The sequence below is a fragment of the Aspergillus steynii genome (assembly GCF_002849105.1).
Source record: "Aspergillus steynii IBT 23096 chromosome Unknown P170scaffold_5, whole genome shotgun sequence".
Classification (NCBI taxonomy): Eukaryota; Fungi; Ascomycota; class Eurotiomycetes; order Eurotiales; family Aspergillaceae; genus Aspergillus; species Aspergillus steynii.
This window is the reverse complement of record NW_020194402.1, coordinates 2145240-2166181: the sequence shown is the minus strand read 5'-3', so window position 1 is coordinate 2166181 and position 20942 is coordinate 2145240. Positions and strand designations below refer to the sequence as shown.

The 20942-nt window shown below is 46.6% G+C and overlaps 6 protein-coding genes across 6 annotated transcripts; 3 read left to right on the top strand and 3 right to left on the bottom strand.

Annotated features, from left to right (window-relative positions):
* Window positions 1-389: 389 nt before the first annotated feature.
* On the bottom strand, window positions 390-2272 carry P170DRAFT_447970 (phospholipase, patatin family protein; the record flags this gene model as incomplete). The annotated part of the gene is made up of 4 exons (XM_024850931.1): window positions 390-945; window positions 1042-1287; window positions 1339-1547; window positions 2270-2272. 4 exons carry the CDS (start codon window positions 2270-2272, stop codon window positions 390-392), a joined length of 1014 nt encoding a protein of 337 aa, XP_024703493.1.
* Window positions 2273-3974: 1702 nt separating this feature from the next.
* P170DRAFT_359420 (uncharacterized protein) lies at window positions 3975-4371 on the top strand (the record flags this gene model as incomplete). Its single annotated transcript, XM_024844356.1, has 2 exons — window positions 3975-4136; window positions 4192-4371. Coding segments are annotated over 2 exons (342 nt in total), but the record flags the coding sequence as incomplete, so codon positions are not given.
* Window positions 4372-6224: 1853 nt separating this feature from the next.
* On the top strand, window positions 6225-6578 carry P170DRAFT_476831 (uncharacterized protein; the record flags this gene model as incomplete). Its single annotated transcript, XM_024853386.1, has 1 exon — window positions 6225-6578. The coding sequence occupies one exon, from the start codon at window positions 6225-6227 to the stop codon at window positions 6576-6578; it is 354 nt and encodes a 117-aa protein (XP_024703491.1).
* A 4337-nt stretch (window positions 6579-10915) lies between these two features.
* P170DRAFT_447969 (ankyrin) lies at window positions 10916-12520 on the top strand (the record flags this gene model as incomplete). Its single annotated transcript, XM_024850930.1, has 3 exons — window positions 10916-11092; window positions 11174-11503; window positions 11537-12520. The coding sequence occupies 3 exons, from the start codon at window positions 10916-10918 to the stop codon at window positions 12518-12520; spliced, it is 1491 nt and encodes a 496-aa protein (XP_024703490.1).
* Window positions 12521-13004: 484 nt separating this feature from the next.
* On the bottom strand, window positions 13005-13608 carry P170DRAFT_476830 (uncharacterized protein; the record flags this gene model as incomplete). The annotated part of the gene is made up of 2 exons (XM_024853385.1): window positions 13005-13173; window positions 13280-13608. The coding sequence occupies 2 exons, from the start codon at window positions 13606-13608 to the stop codon at window positions 13005-13007; spliced, it is 498 nt and encodes a 165-aa protein (XP_024703489.1).
* Window positions 13609-18205: 4597 nt separating this feature from the next.
* P170DRAFT_476827 (uncharacterized protein) lies at window positions 18206-19318 on the bottom strand (the record flags this gene model as incomplete). Its single annotated transcript, XM_024853384.1, has 1 exon — window positions 18206-19318. One exon carries the CDS (start codon window positions 19316-19318, stop codon window positions 18206-18208), a length of 1113 nt encoding a protein of 370 aa, XP_024703488.1.
* Window positions 19319-20942: the final 1624 nt, after the last annotated feature.

Below are 20942 nucleotides of genomic sequence, written 5' to 3'. Positions count from 1 at the left end.
ACTTGGTGGGCAAGCTCAAGGACTAGCTGTGTCTTGCCCACACCGCCAAGGCTGATGATTGCCATTTTCTTAGTGCTGTGCGATTTCTGTTCTAATCTCTGTTTGAGATTCTCAAAAAGAGCCTTGCGACCAGTGAAATTAGGGTTTTGTTCAAATGGTACATGCCACCGGGTACGGCCACTCCCTGAACATGAGTTAGCACTCCTTGTATAGAATCAGATATAGACTACTGTCATACATTGCTCTAGGAGGATAGCCTTCTTTTGGTCCTCCTATATAACTTTAGTTAACTTCATCAATCAGATAATGGAGTACTGACTTAAATCACTATAGCAAACTGGAGATCGGTTCCGTCTGTGTCCATTTAAAATTGTTAGCAGACAAAAAGACTAAGAAAAGTTGTCTAGGTACACACTCTGCTTGGACTCCAGGTTCTGAATACAATCCCGCACCTGGAACATCACTGCTTGATGATCAAGATACTCCTCCGTCGCTGCTTCAATCAGGCCTTGTTCCTGAAACTCTGCCAGCCCAACATTCTGCAGTCCCTGCTCTACATTGAACCGGTAGTACCGTTTGCTGTCGTAGTGTTGACGCCATCGGGCAATAAAATTCTTCTCAGTTTTCTCAGTCTCTGTAGCAAGCTCTGGGAGGGTTTTAGACATGAACTTGAGCAGGTTATCTTCGAACGCCTTTTTCCCTGGGTTGCCAGTGCCAATCGAGATGAAACATTTCACTAGTGGCTTCAGGTCACCAGTTTCTGGACACCAGATATTTGACGCTTCCCCCTCTACCTCATCAACCGGATTATTAGCCCCGAGTGCGCCGTCCGCGAATATGCGTGCTCCAATTGCTACCGGTTCAAAAAAGGTCGTGGCAGCTGAGGTGGCACGGGCCGCCTGGCAGATTGTGGCGGGAACGTCTAGGTTATTAGGGCCCGGGTAGCTGCGAAGGCGCACGATTGATTTAGTTTGTTATGTGATACTACAGACAAATCTGATAATGTCAGTATGATTCATACTTCTGAAGTCATATACTTACACCCGGCAGCCCCGCTCAGTCTGATCATTGAAGAGATCAGTCGGGTTGGCTCCACAGTTACTAATAACTTCATTGATCGCATCCTCAAGCTTGCTAGCATCAAATTGCGGCCGAATATCGCCAAACAGGCTTGCAGCAATGCTCCATTTTGACGGGCTTTTAAATATATTTTTCATCAATTGTACGTATGCCGTAATGCATTCATTGACATCCATTTCCAGTCGACCCAGCATGATTGCAATCAGTCTGTGTCTGTTAGTAAGATATATATGGAACAGTTAGAATCAACAAACTCACCCGCCTGTGCTAGTCCCTCCGATCAGATCGAATACCTCGCATGGCTTTTTCGCTGGGGTTCCTTGCGGCCGTTTCCGGTTCAGCCTATCCATCAAGCCTTTGAGGATGTAGAGGGTCGAAAGCCCGCGTACTCCACCGCCGTCGAGGGACAGCAGGCAGAGTCCGGTACTGTCCAGCGGGTTCGGATCTCCGCTGTGGATAGTCGTTGCCTCTTGCATAGTTAAATTAGTTTTTTAGTATGCTTGATCAGATTTGATTGTCGACTTGGAAAGTGGGTAGGAAGTGGGATAATTGATATCCTCTCTGGAGAATACATCTCAGGCTGTCAGCTCAGCTGAGGGTGCTCAGGCGGGGTATCCATGGCGCCTCGCCCGAGGCTGGGATTGCATCTCTCCCTCACCCAATCATCCGGAATCTTACGCGCCAACCTGTTGTGCCCAGGGTTGATTCGTGCATCAAAAATTTTTTTGCCTTGATGGGCGCCTTGAGGCTGTGATGGGGTGCTTGATGTCCAAGTCCTATGATTTCGCTCCTCTGAGCCGAGTTCACTTGCGACCGGGGACCTGATTCGTGCTAAAAGTTTTGAGCTGACTTCGGAGATCGTAAAGTGAAACAATAATTTGTGACAAAAGATAACCATTCTCATTTTCAATAGTCGATATCCTATGATTCATTGTTTGCGATCATCAAGACAGCTCTGTGCTATTTGTTTTAACCTGCCTCGAGAACAGGCCGTGAGTCCGTGACAACGTCAGCCAGCGAGGCTTGGCCGCGGCAATTACCGCCAATTGACCTTTCTCGGCCCGTATAAATTCCGTGAGACGAGCTGGATCTTGCTAGACCAAGCCGCCCAATCTCTAAGTGTTGAACATCTGTAAACTCTCGTATATCATTGTGTTTAATGCCGCTGCAGAACATGGCCTAGACTCACCATCTCACAATTCAACCTCATCCGCGATGCGCTAATCAGCAGCCCGCCGCTGACCACCTCTCAGATAGCCGAGATCGCTGACTGCTGGGGCCCAAGCATCCAGACACGCTTTTCAACGTTGGCAACCTTGGTTCAGTCCTTTCCAGCCAGGGCAAGCATGAAGAGGCGGAAGTTATGTACCGACCAGCATTGAGAAAATAATAAAAATTACTGTGGCTATAGTCTTCAAAAATACTCAAAAACATCAGCACCCTTCAATAGTTCTTCAGTCTGTCATGCCCCTACTGTTCATTACAGCTCCTAATCTTGTAGTGTAATGTAATGTTATCTCATGACAGAACCAAAATTACTAGTACAGGCCCGACTCTGCCTAGTGTTCCCGCAGTGGGGCCATTAAAGAAATGAAAAGTGTTTGAAGCGGAAGCAGATTTCGCTAGAGCGTGTATATGAGTTTCATCCACGAGATAGGACCTGCAGCTATCGACCTTTCTGGTCAGGCCTGTAGACAAATGGACGCGTCGGGCGACACTGCGGGACTGCCGACTGGCAACAGTTGGATGGGCTCAGCAGAAAGGTAAGATACCCACCAAAGAGCTTCCTCTTGTGATAGCACATCTGCTACTGCTGCGACAGTGTGAAGGAAGCAGAGGCGTTCTTCGACGCACCACTATTACCCCTCCAGTCTGCTCTGTTTGTCCTGGAACTCTTTGCATAAGTGCCTTTCTTGAGATTAGGCTCAGTAGTCCGCAGCCTCTCACGCATCTCCCCAAGCCGCTTCCGGATAATGGTATAGATTCCTTGCTGGTCACGTGTTGTGGAAAAGACCCAGCAGTCTGTTACTAGCGACTTATTGGTGTGAAATTCGGTTAATGTGGGAATTTGAATGGTACGAATTGAATTAAATTAAGGAGCGTTTATGTATGTGCAACCTAACTTCCTTGTCGCTTCTATATAACCTCTCTGAAAACAGGTGCCATCATATTTCACAACACTCTAGTCAACCGCACTGTAGTGTAAAATACTGCACCGATTCAAAGGCTAAATAAACTTGATGACCTCGATATCCGACACAGCCATCGAATTATGTGACAGATCAACCAATTGGCCACTACGGGGGTTCCTTAGTCTATTATAGCTGCACCATCAAGCATCATTAATCTGGTGGCGCACATTTTACCAGGCTTCACTCGTAGACGAAAACGCTTTGATCCCACTGTAGCAGGACAACATTGGTGACTTAAATACCAGTATTCCAGCGCTGTCCGGGAGTCTCACAGATTATGAACACCAACGAGCGATAAAGACATACATAATCATTGGTTCCCTCATTTCCGCCGGACTGGGAGCAGTAAGTCACACCATGAGATGTATTTGGATTTTACATCCGCAACGGACCGTCTCCTACCACACACTTCTTTGACATGGTCAATGTATTACAGTATCGCGCTCATTAACAGAGAGAACTAGGTGCTTGGAGGCGATGGAACCTCAGTCGCATTTGATTCTATTACTGGCCATCAAGTAAGTTGGACAATATAGATGGATACGACCTGAAACCCCTGACAGGAAGTATATAGGTACTGAATATAACTTGGTTCCCTATCGCAAATCACTGTTACGGCAGAGATCTTTACGCTCGAGCAATGGTAAGCTATGAAAAGGACCAGTGACCGCAGAACTGACGAGACAGTAGGATAAAGTAATTAAGCCACAATGCTTCCCGGAGTACGGCATAGCTCGCCTGGACGAGGCAGCAAAAAACATCGACTATCTTCACGATGTTGCGGACACTATATGTGTGGTGCAACTAGGAGGCTGCGCTCGCCCATCCCATCTGGGACATTCTTCCATTTTCTTCTGTAATAAAGTACGCTTAAATTGCCTGAGATGGACAGGAGATCACGGCTGACGAAAATCCACAGTTAGACTATCCTATCCGAACCATGTGTGGAGATCTCATCAAAGCTGCCACGAAGCTGTCTAAGGCCTGCCGCTTCGGAAGCCATTATACCTTTGGTTATATAGCTAATAGCACCTCAGGAACCAACAGTTCTCCATATGTGGTGGCTCTAGGCGATGATTATGCTATTGGGGCGCGTTGATGTTCGTTGGCGACGGCTTGATCCACATCGCCACTAAATTTGGAGCTTAGTTCGGGGAGAGTGCTGTGCTATCATCGAGTGATCCTCAGTGGGCAGACAAAGTATCCGACGCACCATATCATTGCGAGTCATTTTTTTATATATTTGAGTTGTGCCCAGAGAGGAGAAGTGCTAGCTATTCCTTAAACTTACGTTTCTTATATTTAGCCGTCAATCTGCCGGTTTTCTTGTTTCCATCATGCGTTACCAAGCCCACAGAACCAATCAATTTGGCTCCCTGGCAGGACACAAAGGACAATTTTCAATGTAGGGGGGTCAGTCGCCGCATGTAGATGTACCAGCGTGGTAGGTATAAGGCAAAGCCCACATCAGATTTACTCCCAATTCCAGCACTAGTCTCTCGCTAGCCCAAGGATTCGTATTAACCTCTCCCAGACCCCAGTACTCAGGGACATACTTACGAACAATTGCGATCAATTCAATCCCGGCAGCGCTAGGAGCTTTTCAGTCCTCCACCGCCACAATCCGGAAACCATCCATCGAGCATTGCCAGAGTCAGCTTTGTTTCGCGAAAAAAAAACACCGGTCCTATTTCCCTCATCTTCAATATTCCATCGAGCACGGTCACCCGAGAGAATGCAGTGTGCCATATGCATAGGCCTTCTATTTATAGCTTACTAATTTGAAGCATTCACACCACGAACTTGATATTACATGCCCCGCTGTGGTAACCAAAGTAGTTACGGGATATGTGCTATATAAAATAGGAATCTAGAGTTTTGGAAATGGACAGACTTGGTATGTATGTTTGCTGGTAGACGTATTGAGACTAATGATTCAGGCATTTCTTTCCGGACTACTGAGATATACTTCACGCATATGGGCTTCTTGTACCTCTTTGAGTTTGACAAACTTGAATACTATGGTTAGCGAGAAGGATGTTACCAGCGTGACTCTGGTTATAATAGTGGTAATTAAGGCTATAATAGACCAATCGCCATCCCGTGCGATGTAGATATTAATAATAGTGGTGGCAAGCCCGGCAGCTGCGTTTATAATAATGGGCCTAGGCTCGGGTCAGTCTTGTCGCTTCACGCAAAGTGGGAAAGGAACAGGCTACTTACATGAAGAGTTGATTAGCGAGCTAGATGTAATTATTACGCTATTCCTAGTAGAGCCACCCTAGTGCTGCTGTAGACACAACAAACAGGATACAGGTAATTACTAAAAGTAGGAGATTTTAGATGATATTTGGTACTGCCTGTTTGACTTGGTCCTTTGCCAGAGCGTCCTGGACCTAACCAGACTTCTATAGAGCCGTGAATGTCTCAGGGGCTATGAGATACCCGGCGAGCAAGGTCTAATGTGCTATGCTGGCTATAGCGTTATATGTCCAAGACATGTAATCCACTTCTAAAAGCATCTCTATATACCGTGTTCGACCGGCAAACGGGACTGGACGCTGAGCTTTGGGCGACATATGTTTTGAGCTAGGATAATAGTCTAGGATCTATTAACGTGTTGGATAGTTTGTGAGTCAAATTGATAAGTGTAACGGCACACGATAGATAGGGGAGGCTATCCTCAGGCGGATCCCGAAAGCCAAGGCTGGGTCACACGGTGCCTGGTAGGGGGTTAAATGAGGATATGCAGGTGAACCCTGTAGCAAGCTCTTAGGGTGTGTCACAAACGACGGGATGAAATAGGCAAGGCACCTGAGCCTGTATTGCCTGGGTAGTTGTCAAATGGGTTTAATGTGTAGGGGGTACGAATATGCGGATATATAACATCGTAGCGTGCCCACATATGTACCTGGACCACCAAAATTCCTGCTCATCTCCGCATAATCCAGCATGATATTATTCGTTATTTCTATGCTCATACTGCTCCTCGCCTGCCTTTCTACCGCCCAATATGCCGGCATCCTTGACGTGAACGATCCAAGCTGCCCTCGACGCAATGGCCCGCATCTACACTACGAATGGATCTTTGACCGAGCGGAGGGTTACCACTGCTACAATATTCCGATGGAGGAATATCACTACTATTTGTCCATGAAAGCTAGTCGTCGGGGCCCTGCCCTCGGAGCGCCGGATGTTTTTGGGATTTGCAAATTCCCGGATTGCAGAGCCAGCAACTGCACCTATTGGAAAGTGGCATCGGACGAGACGTCGGATAACGTGCATATGCCGTGTATGAAGGTCTAAGGGACACAATATGTTTACATCGGGCGCTGAAGCGGGGGGTTCCGGGAGCAAGGGGGAGGAGAGAATTGTTGCTAGGGTTGGGGTGACCGACACCGACGACTCTACGGCAAGGAGTTTGTTGGTGATCGTATTTTATTAGCGTCCACGATTTAAATCCAGCACAATTGGGGGGTAAATCTGTTGCTTTCTATACTCCGGCACCGGTTGAGAATGGGTGGCATGCGTAGCAGTCTTATTAGTGTCAGAGTCGACAAGCGAATTCAATCAGTTGTTCTGGTACAAATGACCGCCAGCCATCCGGCCTCAATATCCTCCTGAAAGGGCAAAATTGGGGAGAGCCCACTAGACCTTGTTCTTTCCCTGATTGCATGGTAAAGCTTTTGATTTAACCCGCATGCATCTAAATCTTCGAAATGCCTAGACATGAGACAGCCATTACTGTCGGGCTGATAGCCGCCCCCACATAACCACAATACTATGAATTTATATAGCCCGGACTCTCATGCACTCGTTTCTACCCTGCGATAATTCTGCGGTATATATAAATAGTGTCTTCACAGAATCGTGTGAAGCAAGAATAAATCTGCAAGTAGCATAATAATCTTCTCTGTTGCCACAATAATTTCTGGCGGCTATACGCAATCCGCAGCTGGACCATACTAAAGATGCCAAATGGCCGGATCTACACTTATTGATCGTATCCTTATATTCCTGCCCCAACTGACCGTGATATTATAAGTTTCCGGCTGCCTGAAAAGAGATTCTATATTAATAGATTTAGCGGGAATAATCCTAACCGGCTGTGCACAAAACACCGGCGGATTATGGGCCTCTATATGCTACTGACATCATGTTACCGCCAGTGCTATCTTTGAAAGTCCTTGGACGCTAAAGTCACATATAAGATTAGCTATTAAAATAACAGGTTAAAGCCCTGCCGGTTAATTCACGGCGCAAATCTTGATTTCTTTAGGTCTATGACCCATCTTCCTATTAAGATACCCCATGGCCTGCTTTAGCTGGAGCGATTAAGATTAGAAGAATATAGGCAAATTCAGGCTCTCGTAAACAAATACTACCACAACCAACACGTGTTTCCACCAGCAGTTTACAATTTGTTCGTTAATAGGATAGTTACCTATAGTAGTTAGTATATGTATTTTACAGAGGGGGAGTGCGATTAATCTTCATTGTCCAGTAATTAACAACTATATTAAGGTAAAAATCTCACTGCGCTAGGGAGAGGACAATTGTGGTTTAGAATTTTAATGACTTTCGCGGTTAAACAATGGACCACATAGTGACTGAAAAATCCGACACGACATCTTACAGGCAATAAACGGCAGAAAAAAGTCAAGATATACCGTGATTAGGGAGCATTATGCTAGCGAGACAAGTCTTGAGGATTCCTTCATGGGGGAAATAACTGGTACCAGAGATTGGAACTACTGCGCACACTTTCAGCCGGGAATGCGGAAGCTGAGAACCACGACCGGGCAGCAGAGGCGAATCCACTATTGGGCCCGAATAGCTGAGCGCTGCTTGACAGCAGATTTAAAGGATCTAACAGAACATTTATTACCAATCTAAAGCCCTAAATGGGATGGCCAAGGATGCCGATTTAGTATAAGCTCTTACAGAGAGATATTTAATTTATATTCTAATGGGGATAGCCTCGACCCTTGTTCTAGTGATACTACCTCTACTATTGGATATTTAACAGTCAACTGTTACTGTGATTATGTATACTTGGCCAGGGGCCCGGTTACACGCGCAAGGAAGTCAGGCAAGAATCTTTGTATTCTTGGTCTATGAAAAAATAGTCTTTGGAAAAGCCTGCTTTTTTATGCCCTTTACAGTGAATAATCCTGATATTAGAATACTTTCCTTATAGCTAAGGTACTAGCCATATAGACCAAAGATTAGAACTTCTTTTTTTCTTATAGCTACCCGTACTATAGCCGGCTGAGGGCTTTAAATTAAGTAATGTTCTCCCCTTGATGCTGTATTAGAGTTTGTTGGACTGACTTTTACGCATAACAATAAAAGCTTTTCCGTAAACCCCACCAGAATTATCAGCCAGCCTACGTCCTCCACTCGTCCTGGATTATATCTGAATAGTGCTGTTAAGCTTATCCCCAGCACAGCTCAAGTGTGCACAGCTATAGATTAACGAAGCTCAGACCTTTCAGGATCCCTCCTTTACATTAGCCACGCTGGTCGAACAAATATGGGGCCTTACATACGAAGAGGTAACCTTTGCACGACTCCAGATATATGGGCCTTTCACCGTGGACTGGCTGCAGGGTGTGGTGCCTGATCTCCGTCCGATACAAATGGCACTAGCCTAGTGGGCGGTAGAGCATAATCAGCTTATAATAAAGTACTCAAAGCCGGCTGCCTCCGGATCGTATCACACACTTTGTTATATTGTTATGCCGGATATACTGCCAGGGCTCTTAGGTGTATTGAGTCCACAGTATAAGAGTCTCAGTCGCCGACTCCGTCCATTATAAGATGTCTAGGACCTGGCCGGACAATACCCTTACACTACGGCCGACCGGCTTTGGAGTGCGGCAATATGAATAGAACAACGATGGTGGCGGTTACTCTAGCCTGGGCTGTTATATGAAAGACCCGTCACACTCAACCAGCTCATCGGTGTCTTTCCCTATCTCGAGTCGGATGTTATAGATAAGGTCAAACAGTTCATAAGGCGGCGGGTGTGGCGGGTAAGAATAGCATCTGCTATAATAAAGGATATAATGTTATATCTATAGCGAAGAAAACGAATCTCGGATGCGGACATGCGTTACGCACGCAGGTATTTAGGCCTGGAATAAGAAGGCACGAGGAATCTAGAGCCTTATTTAATAAGAAGTATATATGGATTGGCTATTCCCAGTCTTATTTATTCTGCTACACAGTATATAGCGCCTTTTCTGTAGCATGCAAGTTCTGGATGGATACTCCTCAATAATCTGTGATTATGGAGGATTTATCATACCCGGGATGGAGGTATTCTTATACTTGGCATATTCTATTGCTCTTTTTATTTATATTCCCCACGGGATTATGCCCCTGAGCTTGCCGTAGTAGTTATATAGTTCCTAAGCGGCTTCCTAAACGCGAGAGTAGATGGCCAGCTTCACTTCAGGCTTGAAATACAGGAGTAATAACAACCCCTGGGATATGTTAATTACCACAGTGGTTAGATACTAAAAAATGTGCGGACAGTGCTCCTAGAATTAGCTCCCTTACTTCTGCTATTCCTATTGCTGTCGCTTGTCTTTCAGATCTTTGGAACAGACTGTTTCCGAGCATGTTTAGCAGCTTGGAGTCGAATTCGCGTAGTGTCTAGTGTAATCATCGACCCACAAGCCAAAGTAATATGGTAATCGAGTGGGTTGTTATTGCAGGGCAGCGTGCTATTATAAATAATAAGCATAGGGTGTGGCTAGCAGATGCCCAGTGAACCAAGTGAAACAATCCTCATGAACGTGCTTTGGTGGTAGTAATGTTGCTTGTGATTTCGGTTATAACTATATAACAATAGGGAGCCACTATCGGGCAATTCCTCTCTAAGCTAATGTTTTACATCATGGGCTCGTCTGGTTGGGTCTTTTTATCTGTCTGGACACTGTTCTCTGGCAATATAAGCATTGCCCGAATATCTTATAAGCCTATAAACTAGAAAGTATATTGGGGCGACCAACTTCAGGACTGTCTATTAATACCGGCCGCGGGGTCCTGTAGGGCAACTGATATAATGAGCAAATCCAAAAATGATTGCAGCGTGTATCATTCCTATTGCGAAGCCATTCCTATTCCTATATAGCACATCAAGTAAATGTCCACATAAAATGCCCAGTCATAATGATCTGTGTCCCATGTCAAAAGAGCGTGCAAAAGGCGCAACATGCCCATGTGTCATAGTCTCTAACATTAGATAAGGTTCCTAATTTATCGCCGAATCCACCAGTGGGAAGCTCTGATAGGAAAGGGAGTGTTAAGAAGTCCCTTGGGGTAGTATTTAAGTCCTGTAACCCCTCGATCTGCAAACAGGAAGACCTAATCTTGTTTTATACACTCAGCACATCAGTGAAAAGGATACATATGCCTATGAAAGCCTAGTGCTATGAAAGGCTAGTGCTATCAAGTAAGGTCTCAACCAAATATATAACTGCCAGGCGGTTATCTCGGCACGTTTTGGGTGCTACTTTAGTATTTATGGGCTACAGAGCGGGAACGAGGTGAGAGTAAGCACCTTGTTCTTATTGTACGATGGAATCCACTGTGGGCTTACCAATTACGGACATACAGGAGAGTCCTACATAATGCCCTTTCGCGCTCTTCCGCCTGAGATTATATCGTATATTGCGGACCAACTGGCGTTAATAAAGGACCTTTACAGCCTCTTAAGAGATAACAAAAACCTCTTTAGTATTCTCATTAATAATCTGTATCGAAGAAATATCATATTTAACGGAGGCTCAGCCCTTATATGGTACACAGTTTAGGGGTGCGACCGTGGGATAAGCAGAATGCTGGATGCAGGCGCTAATATTAATATCTAATTGCCTAATGAGGTTTAGTCGACAGTACTTATAAAAGCTGTATTATATAAGCATACCCATGTTATGCGCCTTCTCCTGGGGAATGGAGTACTGCCAGACGCTGCTGATCTGCACGCCCGAAGACTATTGTCTGTGGCGACCAGTAGCCGGACCGACATGGTAATCACCAAAGCTCTCCTGGAATCTGGTGCTAGGCTAAATGCTTTGGTGTTTGAGAAGTGTTCTCCGCTGACGGAGGCAATCCGGACTAACCAGGAATCTAAAGTAGTATTGTTTTTGGAGCATGGGGCTAACCCTAATACCTTAAGGGACAGAAACACGCTCTTATATATCGCTGCTTCGAATAACGTAGCTCCGGTAATAACTTGAATGTTAATAAAGGCTGGTGTGCCAGTGGATTCTCGGAATGACTTCGGACTGATACTACTCCAGGTAGCAACGGCCAATTCGTGCGTACGCGCGGTGCGCGTATTGCTACATTATGGTGCTGATCCGAATTTCAGAGGAACGCACCAGTATAGAGAAAGGCCGATTGCTCTTTTCTATACTGCGACAAAGCCGCGAAGCTGCAGGAAGGATAACACAGCCATTATCCGGGCCCTTATTAGCCACAGAGCCCATGTTAATATTGTGAACTCTGAGCAGAAGTCCCCTCTATTATTCGCAATCTTAAAGGGGGCCATCAAACAAGCGCAGACACTCCTTGAGAGCGGTTCTAACCTGATGACGAGAGATACTGAGGGTCAAACAGCACTACATCTAGCCGTGTTGTTATTGAGCTATAGTCTAGATATGTTGAACTGGCTCGTCAGCGAAGGGGTTAATGTGAATGGTGTTAAAAGGATAATGAAGGAAACACTGATTTTTAACACCATCCAAAGCAGGAGGCAGATGGGGATCGAGCGGCAAAACAGAGAAAAATACGTCCAGACCCTTCTATCCCTGGGGAGCTATGTTAACTTTCAGAATCTGGAAGGGTTAACACCTATTTCTCTTGCTGTGCGAAGGGGATATATTAGATTGATTATTATACTACTTGAGTATAGGGCTCTAGTAAACCTAAGAGACAGCCAGGGGCGGCTACCTCTGCATTATATCAGGCAGGACTGTTTTGGATACCAGGGGCAAGAGCTATGTTCCTTGCTTATTGCGAATGGGGCGGATGTCAATTTTCGAGACCATTCGGGTTACACAGCATTACACAGACTGATTGAAAGAGGATCTTGGGAGGCAGTTACCGAGTTATTAAAAACTGGAGCTGATAGATACGCCATAACGCACAATAGAAGATCCCCGCATAATATAGTCCTTTCAGGCCCATGGGCAGAGACAAAGCAGTTGTTTGTTCGGTATTATACTCAATAAGCATAATTCGCTCGCCTTGCATAACACAAGTGCGGCCTTTATCTAAAAAGCCAGAAACTACCTATATTTGTGTTGCTCTTTTTGAAGCCTGATGTGCCTGGTATACCTGGTGTTTGGCAGATGATTAGTTGATTCAATTATTGTAAAGCGCCATCTACTTAATACTTGTAGCTCCTAGGATAGTATAAAGACTCTTGCTGTTATGTCAAATCAAGCTTCACCCACATAATATAATAATAAGTATGGCTTTTTATTAATAGTCATATAAAAAGGCTCCTACGCACTAAAAGATAGGGAGAATTTTTGTTGTGTTATATGTGAACGGTATTGATTGGTTGAGGTTGAATCATTTTTAGCATTCACTATCTATCTATTCCATGTGCATTCGTCAAGTCTGCCTAGAAGCTAGCCATCCAAAGGTGAAATCCACTATTTTTCTTTTTTACAACAAGTAAATTACAAACCCTATCAGGTACCTAATAGCTCAGCGTTGGCTGGCTTCCTGAACCTGCGCGTCATCCATAGTATCTGAGTGAATCTTATCGTACAAAGCAGTTGCGGTGGCTACCGGTATGCCGCCTCGAGTGACCGTGGCCTCGAGCCAGGTCAGTCCATCCCGGATAGTCTTTCGCGAGACGGCCGTTAGGAAGTCGCTAGGGCCAAATGTTCCATAATATTTAGAACATGCTGAAATTGCGGATCCTAGTACGATCTTGATATTTATCGAAAGCCCGATGGCAGAGTAAGTTGACCAGCAACCAGTGGCCCTTGGCCTGTTTGTTGTGAGGGACAGTTGCGACAGCTTGGGTACTGAATTCAGTAGTCGGTTGAAAACTCACAGAAGCCTGGAACTGGCCTTCCGGTGTTGACGCGAGGCCCAAGGTGTCAAGTGTGCACTCTGGAATAGCTTCGCCGAGAGCCTCTAGGTCTGGCAATGGGGACGGCGCACAGCACGGGCACTCCGATGTCGAGGCTGATGAATCGGACGGTGCGTCGGCATATTCAGGTAAAACGCTGGGATGAAGTGCTTGAAGAGTATTCGGCTGGAGGGTCGGTGTCTTCGGACGATGGACAATAGGCTGAGACATCGTTCTATCGGGCTATCCGGGCCAGTCAATTGGGGTAAAGTTTGCGAATGAATATGGACGTTGACTGTATTGGCTTTGAAGGGTATTGGCTTTGAAGGGAGGGAAAGAGGTGAACTGTCGGGATACGAGGAGCAGAGACTGGATGGCAAATGGTTGATGTTGAGCTCTATATACCAGAATGAGCTGTGGTGCTCGTAAGAATTTACCAAAGGGCTCAATGCCTCCTCGTTTTAAGAAATGCTGTTAGCATTTTTTACTACTCCTAGTTGCTCTAAGATCTGCCTCGCCCTTTTCCGGTGACTGGACACCTCCCCTTACCGACTCCGCGGGCTTTCCACCACGGGAATCTAATAATGTTCCCCCTCAAAATTATAGAGACGCCTAGTTGATGAGTAGGGTAATCGCTGCGAGAGATCCCTTGCAATAAGCGCGGTCAGATGCCCGGGTATGTCTTGGGCTTTCGATCCGAAGCGACTGCGTCGATAACAGAATGTGTCAGCCTGCTGGTCAAGTGGCAGCCACTGGCAGGGACACGAAACAAATGACCTCAGCGGTATATTCCCATCGTCGACCGGCCAAGTCCTCCTAATGGCGTGGATAGTAAGTCATTGCAGATATCCGAATACCATTGATCATCCTCGCCTTGGGTAATTGCCCGGGTAAAATGGAGTGGAAATAGGGGATCGTCAGAAATGCCCGTCGTTTGCCCGGTTATACTTTACTGCATTCGTCTTCTTCTGACCAGCATACACGGTTATTTGCGCGGGATAGAATTCCCATTTGTACATCGCGGGGGTAGACTTCTGCTGAGTACGTGTCCTGGTGGCGTGGTGGGAGCCAGTCATTTAAGATGGGGTTTTTCCATTTCTGGTTCTTTTTGTTAAGATAAGTGATAGTAAGATTAATTTTTTTTAGTTGACTTGAAGAGTTATCTTTACAGGGGCGGGATGTCTCATATATATCTGTTCTCAATCCCTGCCATAAGGTTCAGCCACAGTGATACTCAACACTCCCACTCGATGGCAACCACCATTAGGGGTGCCAGTGACCATCCATCACGGTTGTGAAGGGCCCCGTTAAAACCTTTAAAAACCTTTAAAATGGAAAAGAAGGAAAGGATGCCCGTGTGGCTTAGTTTCTGCCCGAGATCCATAAACCGGGAGGTGTCACTCAATGCCAAGCCCTCTCCGAAACCATTCAAATCGTTCTCGCGCAAGAGGCTTTGTGAACCCATCGGCAATTTGCTCTGTTGTTGGGATGTATTTCAGTTCCACTGTTCCAAGGTTCTGGACCTCTCCTTGCCACTTGCGTTGGATTTCCATGTGCTTCGTGCGGGAATGGTATTGCGGGTTCGAGGACAGAGCGATAGCTCCTTGGTTGTCACCACAAATTATCATTGCGGCTTTTCCTTGGCTCATGCTTAACTCATTAAGAAGCCTTCTCAGCCAGATTGCTTCTTTTGTTGCTTGTGTCTGGCCTAGAAATTCAGCTTCACAGGTCGAGAGGGCAACGACGCTTTGGCGCTTTGATTGCCAACTGATTGCTCCACTCCCGATATTAAAGAGATATCCGGCGGTTAAGCGTCTGGTGTCGCGACATCCGCCCCAGTCGGCGTCCGTAAAGCCTTTCAGCATCTGGGGATGACCCTTGTATGTAAGTCTGAGGCCTTTTGTGCCGTTGAGATACCGCAGGATACGTCGAGCCAATTTCATGTGTTACGGTCCGGGATTTGCTAGGTACCTGCTCGCCATGGAGACAGCATACGCGACGTCCCCCCTAGTTCCAAGCATAATGTACATCAGAGATCCGACAATGCGTTGGTATATGGTTCTTTGGTCTACTGGAGAGCTGTATCCCGGACTATTTTCTGGAAGTGGTGAAGTTTCTATCGGCGTGCTGACGGGAGCGCTGTTGCTGATTCCGAACTGATGAGCGACCTTGTCAATATACGCTTCTTGACTTAGGTACAATATCCTGTTTTGACGGTCGCGCTGGACGGAAACCCCGAGATAGTAGCTGCACGGTCCCAGATCTGTCATCTGAAAACGGTTTCTAAGGCTTCGCTTGATCTTCTTGATTTCCGCAATGCTTGGTCCCACGATCAGGAGATCATCGACGTACACCGCGATGTACATATTGCTCCGGACGAAGATCCCAAGATCAGCACTGATTGGTTCGAAGCCGAGATTCCGTAGGAAATTTGTAAGGGTCTGGTACCAGATCCGAGGAGCTTGTTTTAGGCCATAAAGTGCTTTTCGGAGTTTGCAGACCTTTGATGTGCCGTCGGTCATGTGGTGAGGCTGTTCAACGTAGATCTCGTGGTCTATGTACCCGTACAGGAATGCCGTTTTGACGTCCATTTGCTCGATCTCTAGGTCTAGGGCCGCCGCGATTGCGAAAAGGGCTTTGTAGCTCATTGGCTTGACCACTGAGGCAAAGGTTTCGTCATAGTCGATGCCCTCTTCTTGTGTGAAGCCTCTTACAACCCATCTGCTCTTGTGGCGGATGACTTCGCCATGCGGTCCTCGTTTCAGTTTGAAGACCCATTTTCCGCTAAGAATCCGCCGATCTTTGGGAGGGTCAACGAGCTCCCACGTTTTATTTTGATTGAGCGAGTTTACTTCTTCAAGCATTGCTCTTTCCCACTCAAGCCAGCTTGCATCGTTCTTCGCTTGATGCAGAGTCTTTGGCTCAAAAGGTTCTGTTTCCTTTGCAGCCACTGTTAAGAATGTTGGGATGACATTCTCTTCAGGTATATTCATTAACGCAAGCTCTTCTTCGCTGTCACTAAAGGTGTCTAATGTGACCTGCGGAGCACGAATTTTGAGTTCAGGGTGGTGTTCCAGTGCCTCTTGTCGCACTTCATGAACTGGGCGGTCAATTTGGAGTTCTGGATATCGTTCCCATTCTCCTGAGACTAGACCTTGTAGAGCGTCGTCTTGTTGCTGGTCGCCGCCGGGTGGTGAGTCATTCCTTTGGACGATGTCTTGTAAATCATCTGCAAATGGTCCAAAGGTATCATCACTCCGTGTGGGCGACAAGGTCCTATCTCCCTGTACAGCAACAGGTGGCTGCGAGTCTTCGTCACTCGACTGGGTTAGCACTCGCGAGTTATCGTTACTCGATCGAGGCAGTAGGTGCGAGATATCTTTCCTCGACTTAGGTAGGGCCCGCTCTGGTGGTGCCATCGACAATTGGCGCCCCGAGGCGGGCACGGATGCTTGCCGTATGCCTACCGACGGTTGGTTTATTAGTCCCACCGCCTCACTCCCCCTGCGGCAGCAGCCGTTACCGCAGGTAAGCCGTCTCGTCTGGCTACCACATCTTCTCTCGTCTGTGTGGAAGGAGCTGTAAGGACTTCATGAAATTCAGCATTTGGGGTCCCAACGATTCGTCCGTCTTCCAGCAGGATACGGCAGTTGGTGTTTCCCTCATAGCCTAGTAGAATGCATGGACTTGTTCTTGGCTCTGTGAGCTTCTTCCTCTGCTTGGGTGGTATCAAGTATTCCCCTTTGGATCCGATCACTCTGAGCCGTGATAGGTCCGGTTTGTCACCGTACCATGCTTGATACGGAGTCATGTTGTGCCTTGATGACGGTGACCGGTTGGAGAGAAAAGCTGCGGTTCGAGCAATTTCTGGCCAGAATTTGGGTGGTAGCTTCGCATGCACTAGCGTAGGCCCAACCCGGTCATAAATTGTCTTGTGGGCTCTTTCAGCAACTCCATTCTGCTGGTGTTGATCAATCCCTGTGACCTCGGCTTGGATTGCCCGTGAGAATAGTGTGAACTTCATCTCTTCTCCCACTTGCTCAGGGATCCGGTCGAGGCGTATTCGTCTACATTTGCGTTCAGGGCGTTCGTTATGATCAAGAAAGAACCGTAGTGATTCTATCACAAATTCTTGTCGTCGTGGTATAGGAATTATCTCGATCCACCCCGTGAAATCATCGACGATTGTCAGCCAGTAACGACTACCATCCAGGCCCTCATCAAATGGCCCTGCAACATCAATATGGAGGAGTTCCATTGCATATTCCCCTCTTCTGCTCCGTCCTGACCGGTTGTGGGGCTTTTCAATCATTCGTCCCTGGAGGCAAGGGTTGCATGGCTGACGTGGGTCCATGTCCCGGATGCCGTGGGCCTGCTTCTTAAGCCGTTGTAGGTTCGCATCGCTCATGTGAGCTAGCCGGTTATGCCAAAGAGTCATTTGCGGACTGACATGGTAGGAGGGAAAGGTAAGGTTCGTCCATAGATTGAGCGCGTAGACTCCATGATATTGGCTGGCAGTGTATAGGTTCTTTCCGTTTGACTTGTTGCGAATACTAGCCCCTTGGCTTGAGAATTCGACTTTGGCTCCTCGATTGAGAAGCTGGAGCACCGATATGAGGTTTGCGTGTGCAGATGGAACGTAAAGGACATTATCAAGCACAAGCCATTTCCTTCTGCCTCGTACATTGCACAGGATATTTACCGTTCCTACTCCCGAGGGAGTCGTTGAGGTATCGACGCTCTTCAGTGGGGGTCCATAGTACTTGTCCATCTTTACAAATCTCGCGGCGTTATTGCAAACGTGCTGAGCACATCCACTATCAACAATTCACGCGTCACGGATCGACAGGGTTTTTGTAGCCATCATTGAGGGAATATAGTCGAACAGGATAAGGTTGCCTTCAACGTCCTTTCCGAATGCTTTATTGACATCTTCTCCGGAGGCCTTAGTCGCCATGAAGGTGGGCTTCTTTGGATCCCTTGGGCCACCCGCATCATCATCTTCGTCATCCGTGGAGGGCCGCCTCTTCAACGGCTGGCGTGTGCCTGTGTTTGAGTTGCCTGTCTTTGATCTTTGGCCCTTTCCTTCTTTCTTCCGATCCTTCAGTCTTGGATTCTTGCTGAAGCATTCAGAGTCTATGTGATAAGGTTTCCGGCAGAATGAGCAACATGGAACGTTATCGATCTCGATTCGACATGTCGTTCCGTCGGATGACGGTATGACTTTCTTGTCACCTGGTCCTCGGATTATAGCGAGAGCAGGAAGTGCCTGCACTTCTGTTGGTTGTTTGCGCAGCTGCCCCTTTCTATGCTCTTCCTCGATTGCCTTGTTTTCAATGTAGTCGAATGTTGGTGCCGCTTTGGTGATGTTTCCATTTTCGTCCCTTTCATTAACAAGGTCCATCTGCCTAAATATATGATCACGGAAACTTTCGTACTCAGATCCTAGCGCGTGCATGAAGAAGTAGGTACGCTCGATTTCGGATGTTACGCAGTCAGGGTCGAGAAGGAGTTTTTCAGCATGGATCTTCCTGATCTCAGCTCCAAGGGCTTGGGCACTTCCGCACTTTTCTCTTGTGAGGGACATAAGCCGCCGCTGGAGATTGACGTATGTGCCAGTACCTTCTGGTTTGAAGTTGTCCTTTACAGCTTTAATGAGTAAATGGACTCGAGAAATCTCGAAAGCATTGATCCTCTGCGCTGCGTTATGTGTCAACTTTGCCATGATCATCGCAGAGTAGAATTTCTGGCGATGAGTCCATTGTCGTGCTTCATCTTCTTCGATCGGCGGAGTCATTCCATCGTCGGCAACAGCGGATATTCGAATGAACCCATTGACTTTCTGGTTCCACTTAAACCAGTCATTGGCATTATCAAGTATTGGGATATCATTATAGAAAGTGTTTATGCCGAATTGCTCGAATTTCGTGATGTCAGTCATGGTGCAGGTGGATGTTCCTCTGAGCTAAAGTATTCTGGACTTGGGACGTGTCTGGGCGAACTAGGAGAGACAGAGGGGTCACGGTCTGATGAGCTGACAGAACGTGCTTCTAGGCCAAATAGTTCCAGGCTGGATACAACACTAGGTACGCTCGAGACGACAGAAGGGCTGTGGTCAGAGGAGTCTGGTGTCGGCGAGTGGGATGGAGGAGCGTAGTCTCTATCTGGCACCCCACGCAACTTCAAATAGTTCTTGTATGATCTGAAGAAGTGAGGAAAATCAAGACGGTTCACTAGATATCGCGACTCTATTTCCCGAAGCCTTTTGGGTCTGTTTGGCCGAAGGTTGTACCGCTTTTCACTGCAGTAATCGGATATCACTGCTACGTCCTCGGAGCTCGACGAGGATATAATGGGGGTTTCAGTAGTATCCCAAGATAAAATTATTGGACGTGAGACGGGTATAGGAGTATAAAGACGACAAGGTCCAAGGGCGGAGCACGTTAAGTTAGTGTTAGAAGCCCTGTGGCGCTTTGAGACAATTGACGCTCGATTTTTGCGTTCTTCAGCAGATAGACGGGAATAGGCTCTGCGGACAGCATCGCAAGATAGCGATTGCAAAAATGAGTTTCGAATTTGTTGGGCACTCCAACGATGAATCTGCCGGAAGTGTGAAAGTAGATTGAGTTCCCTGTCTGTCCAACTGTGTATATATGGTCTCTTCTGATACTGACGTGATGCTCTCTTTTGATGTAGAGGTGGCATTTGAGCGATGTCTGAAACTCGCTGCGGGAACGATACAGCTTGTCTAAATCCAATTCCTCCTATTGAGCTGCGTTTTTTCGTTATCGTAACGAATCACATATATCGGCATTATCTCTGAGGCACCGTGATATCGTGATTGTAATAACGAATCACAGGTGTCAGCATTATCTCTGCGGCACCGTGATATCTATCACACCGTGGTCGCAATAACGAATCACAGGTGTCAGCGTTATCTTCGTAACACTATGGGTGTCTGTCATATGATTTTGTGATTCTGGAGGGAGGAAGCTCAATTCATTTTATTCTTCGAGAGTCTTCATGCTCTTTACAGCATGTCCGCAGTTCCTTGACAGTGTTAATCAAATATTTCAATTGTTAGAGTTATCATTTCAAGTGGAGACTTAGCCTTTTGAATGACGTTCTCAGGTGTTGTGTGAGCAACCCGGGCTCATAACCTGTTAAGATAAGTGATAGTAAGATTAATTTTTTTTTAGTTGACTTGAAGAGTTATCTTTACAGGGGCGGGATGTCTCATATATATCTGTTCTCAATCCCTGCCATAAGGTTCAGCCACAGTGATACTCAACACTTTTTGTTCCAGATGGGCTGATGCCCAGCTCAGGGTAAGTCAAAGTGGGTCCACCCCATCGAAGCAAAATAATGCCCGGGCAATCAACGAAAGGGGAGGAGACAGTTGCGCGCGAATTGCACGCGGAGCAACTTCCCGGCCCCAGAACCTTCCTTTTTCTTTTTTCTCTTTTTCTTTTTTTTTCTTTTTTTTTTTTCCATTTTTCCCTTTACTTGCAGACGGCCTCCTATGCTGCTCTCCTTCGCATCCACATACCCGGACTTTTTCTGAT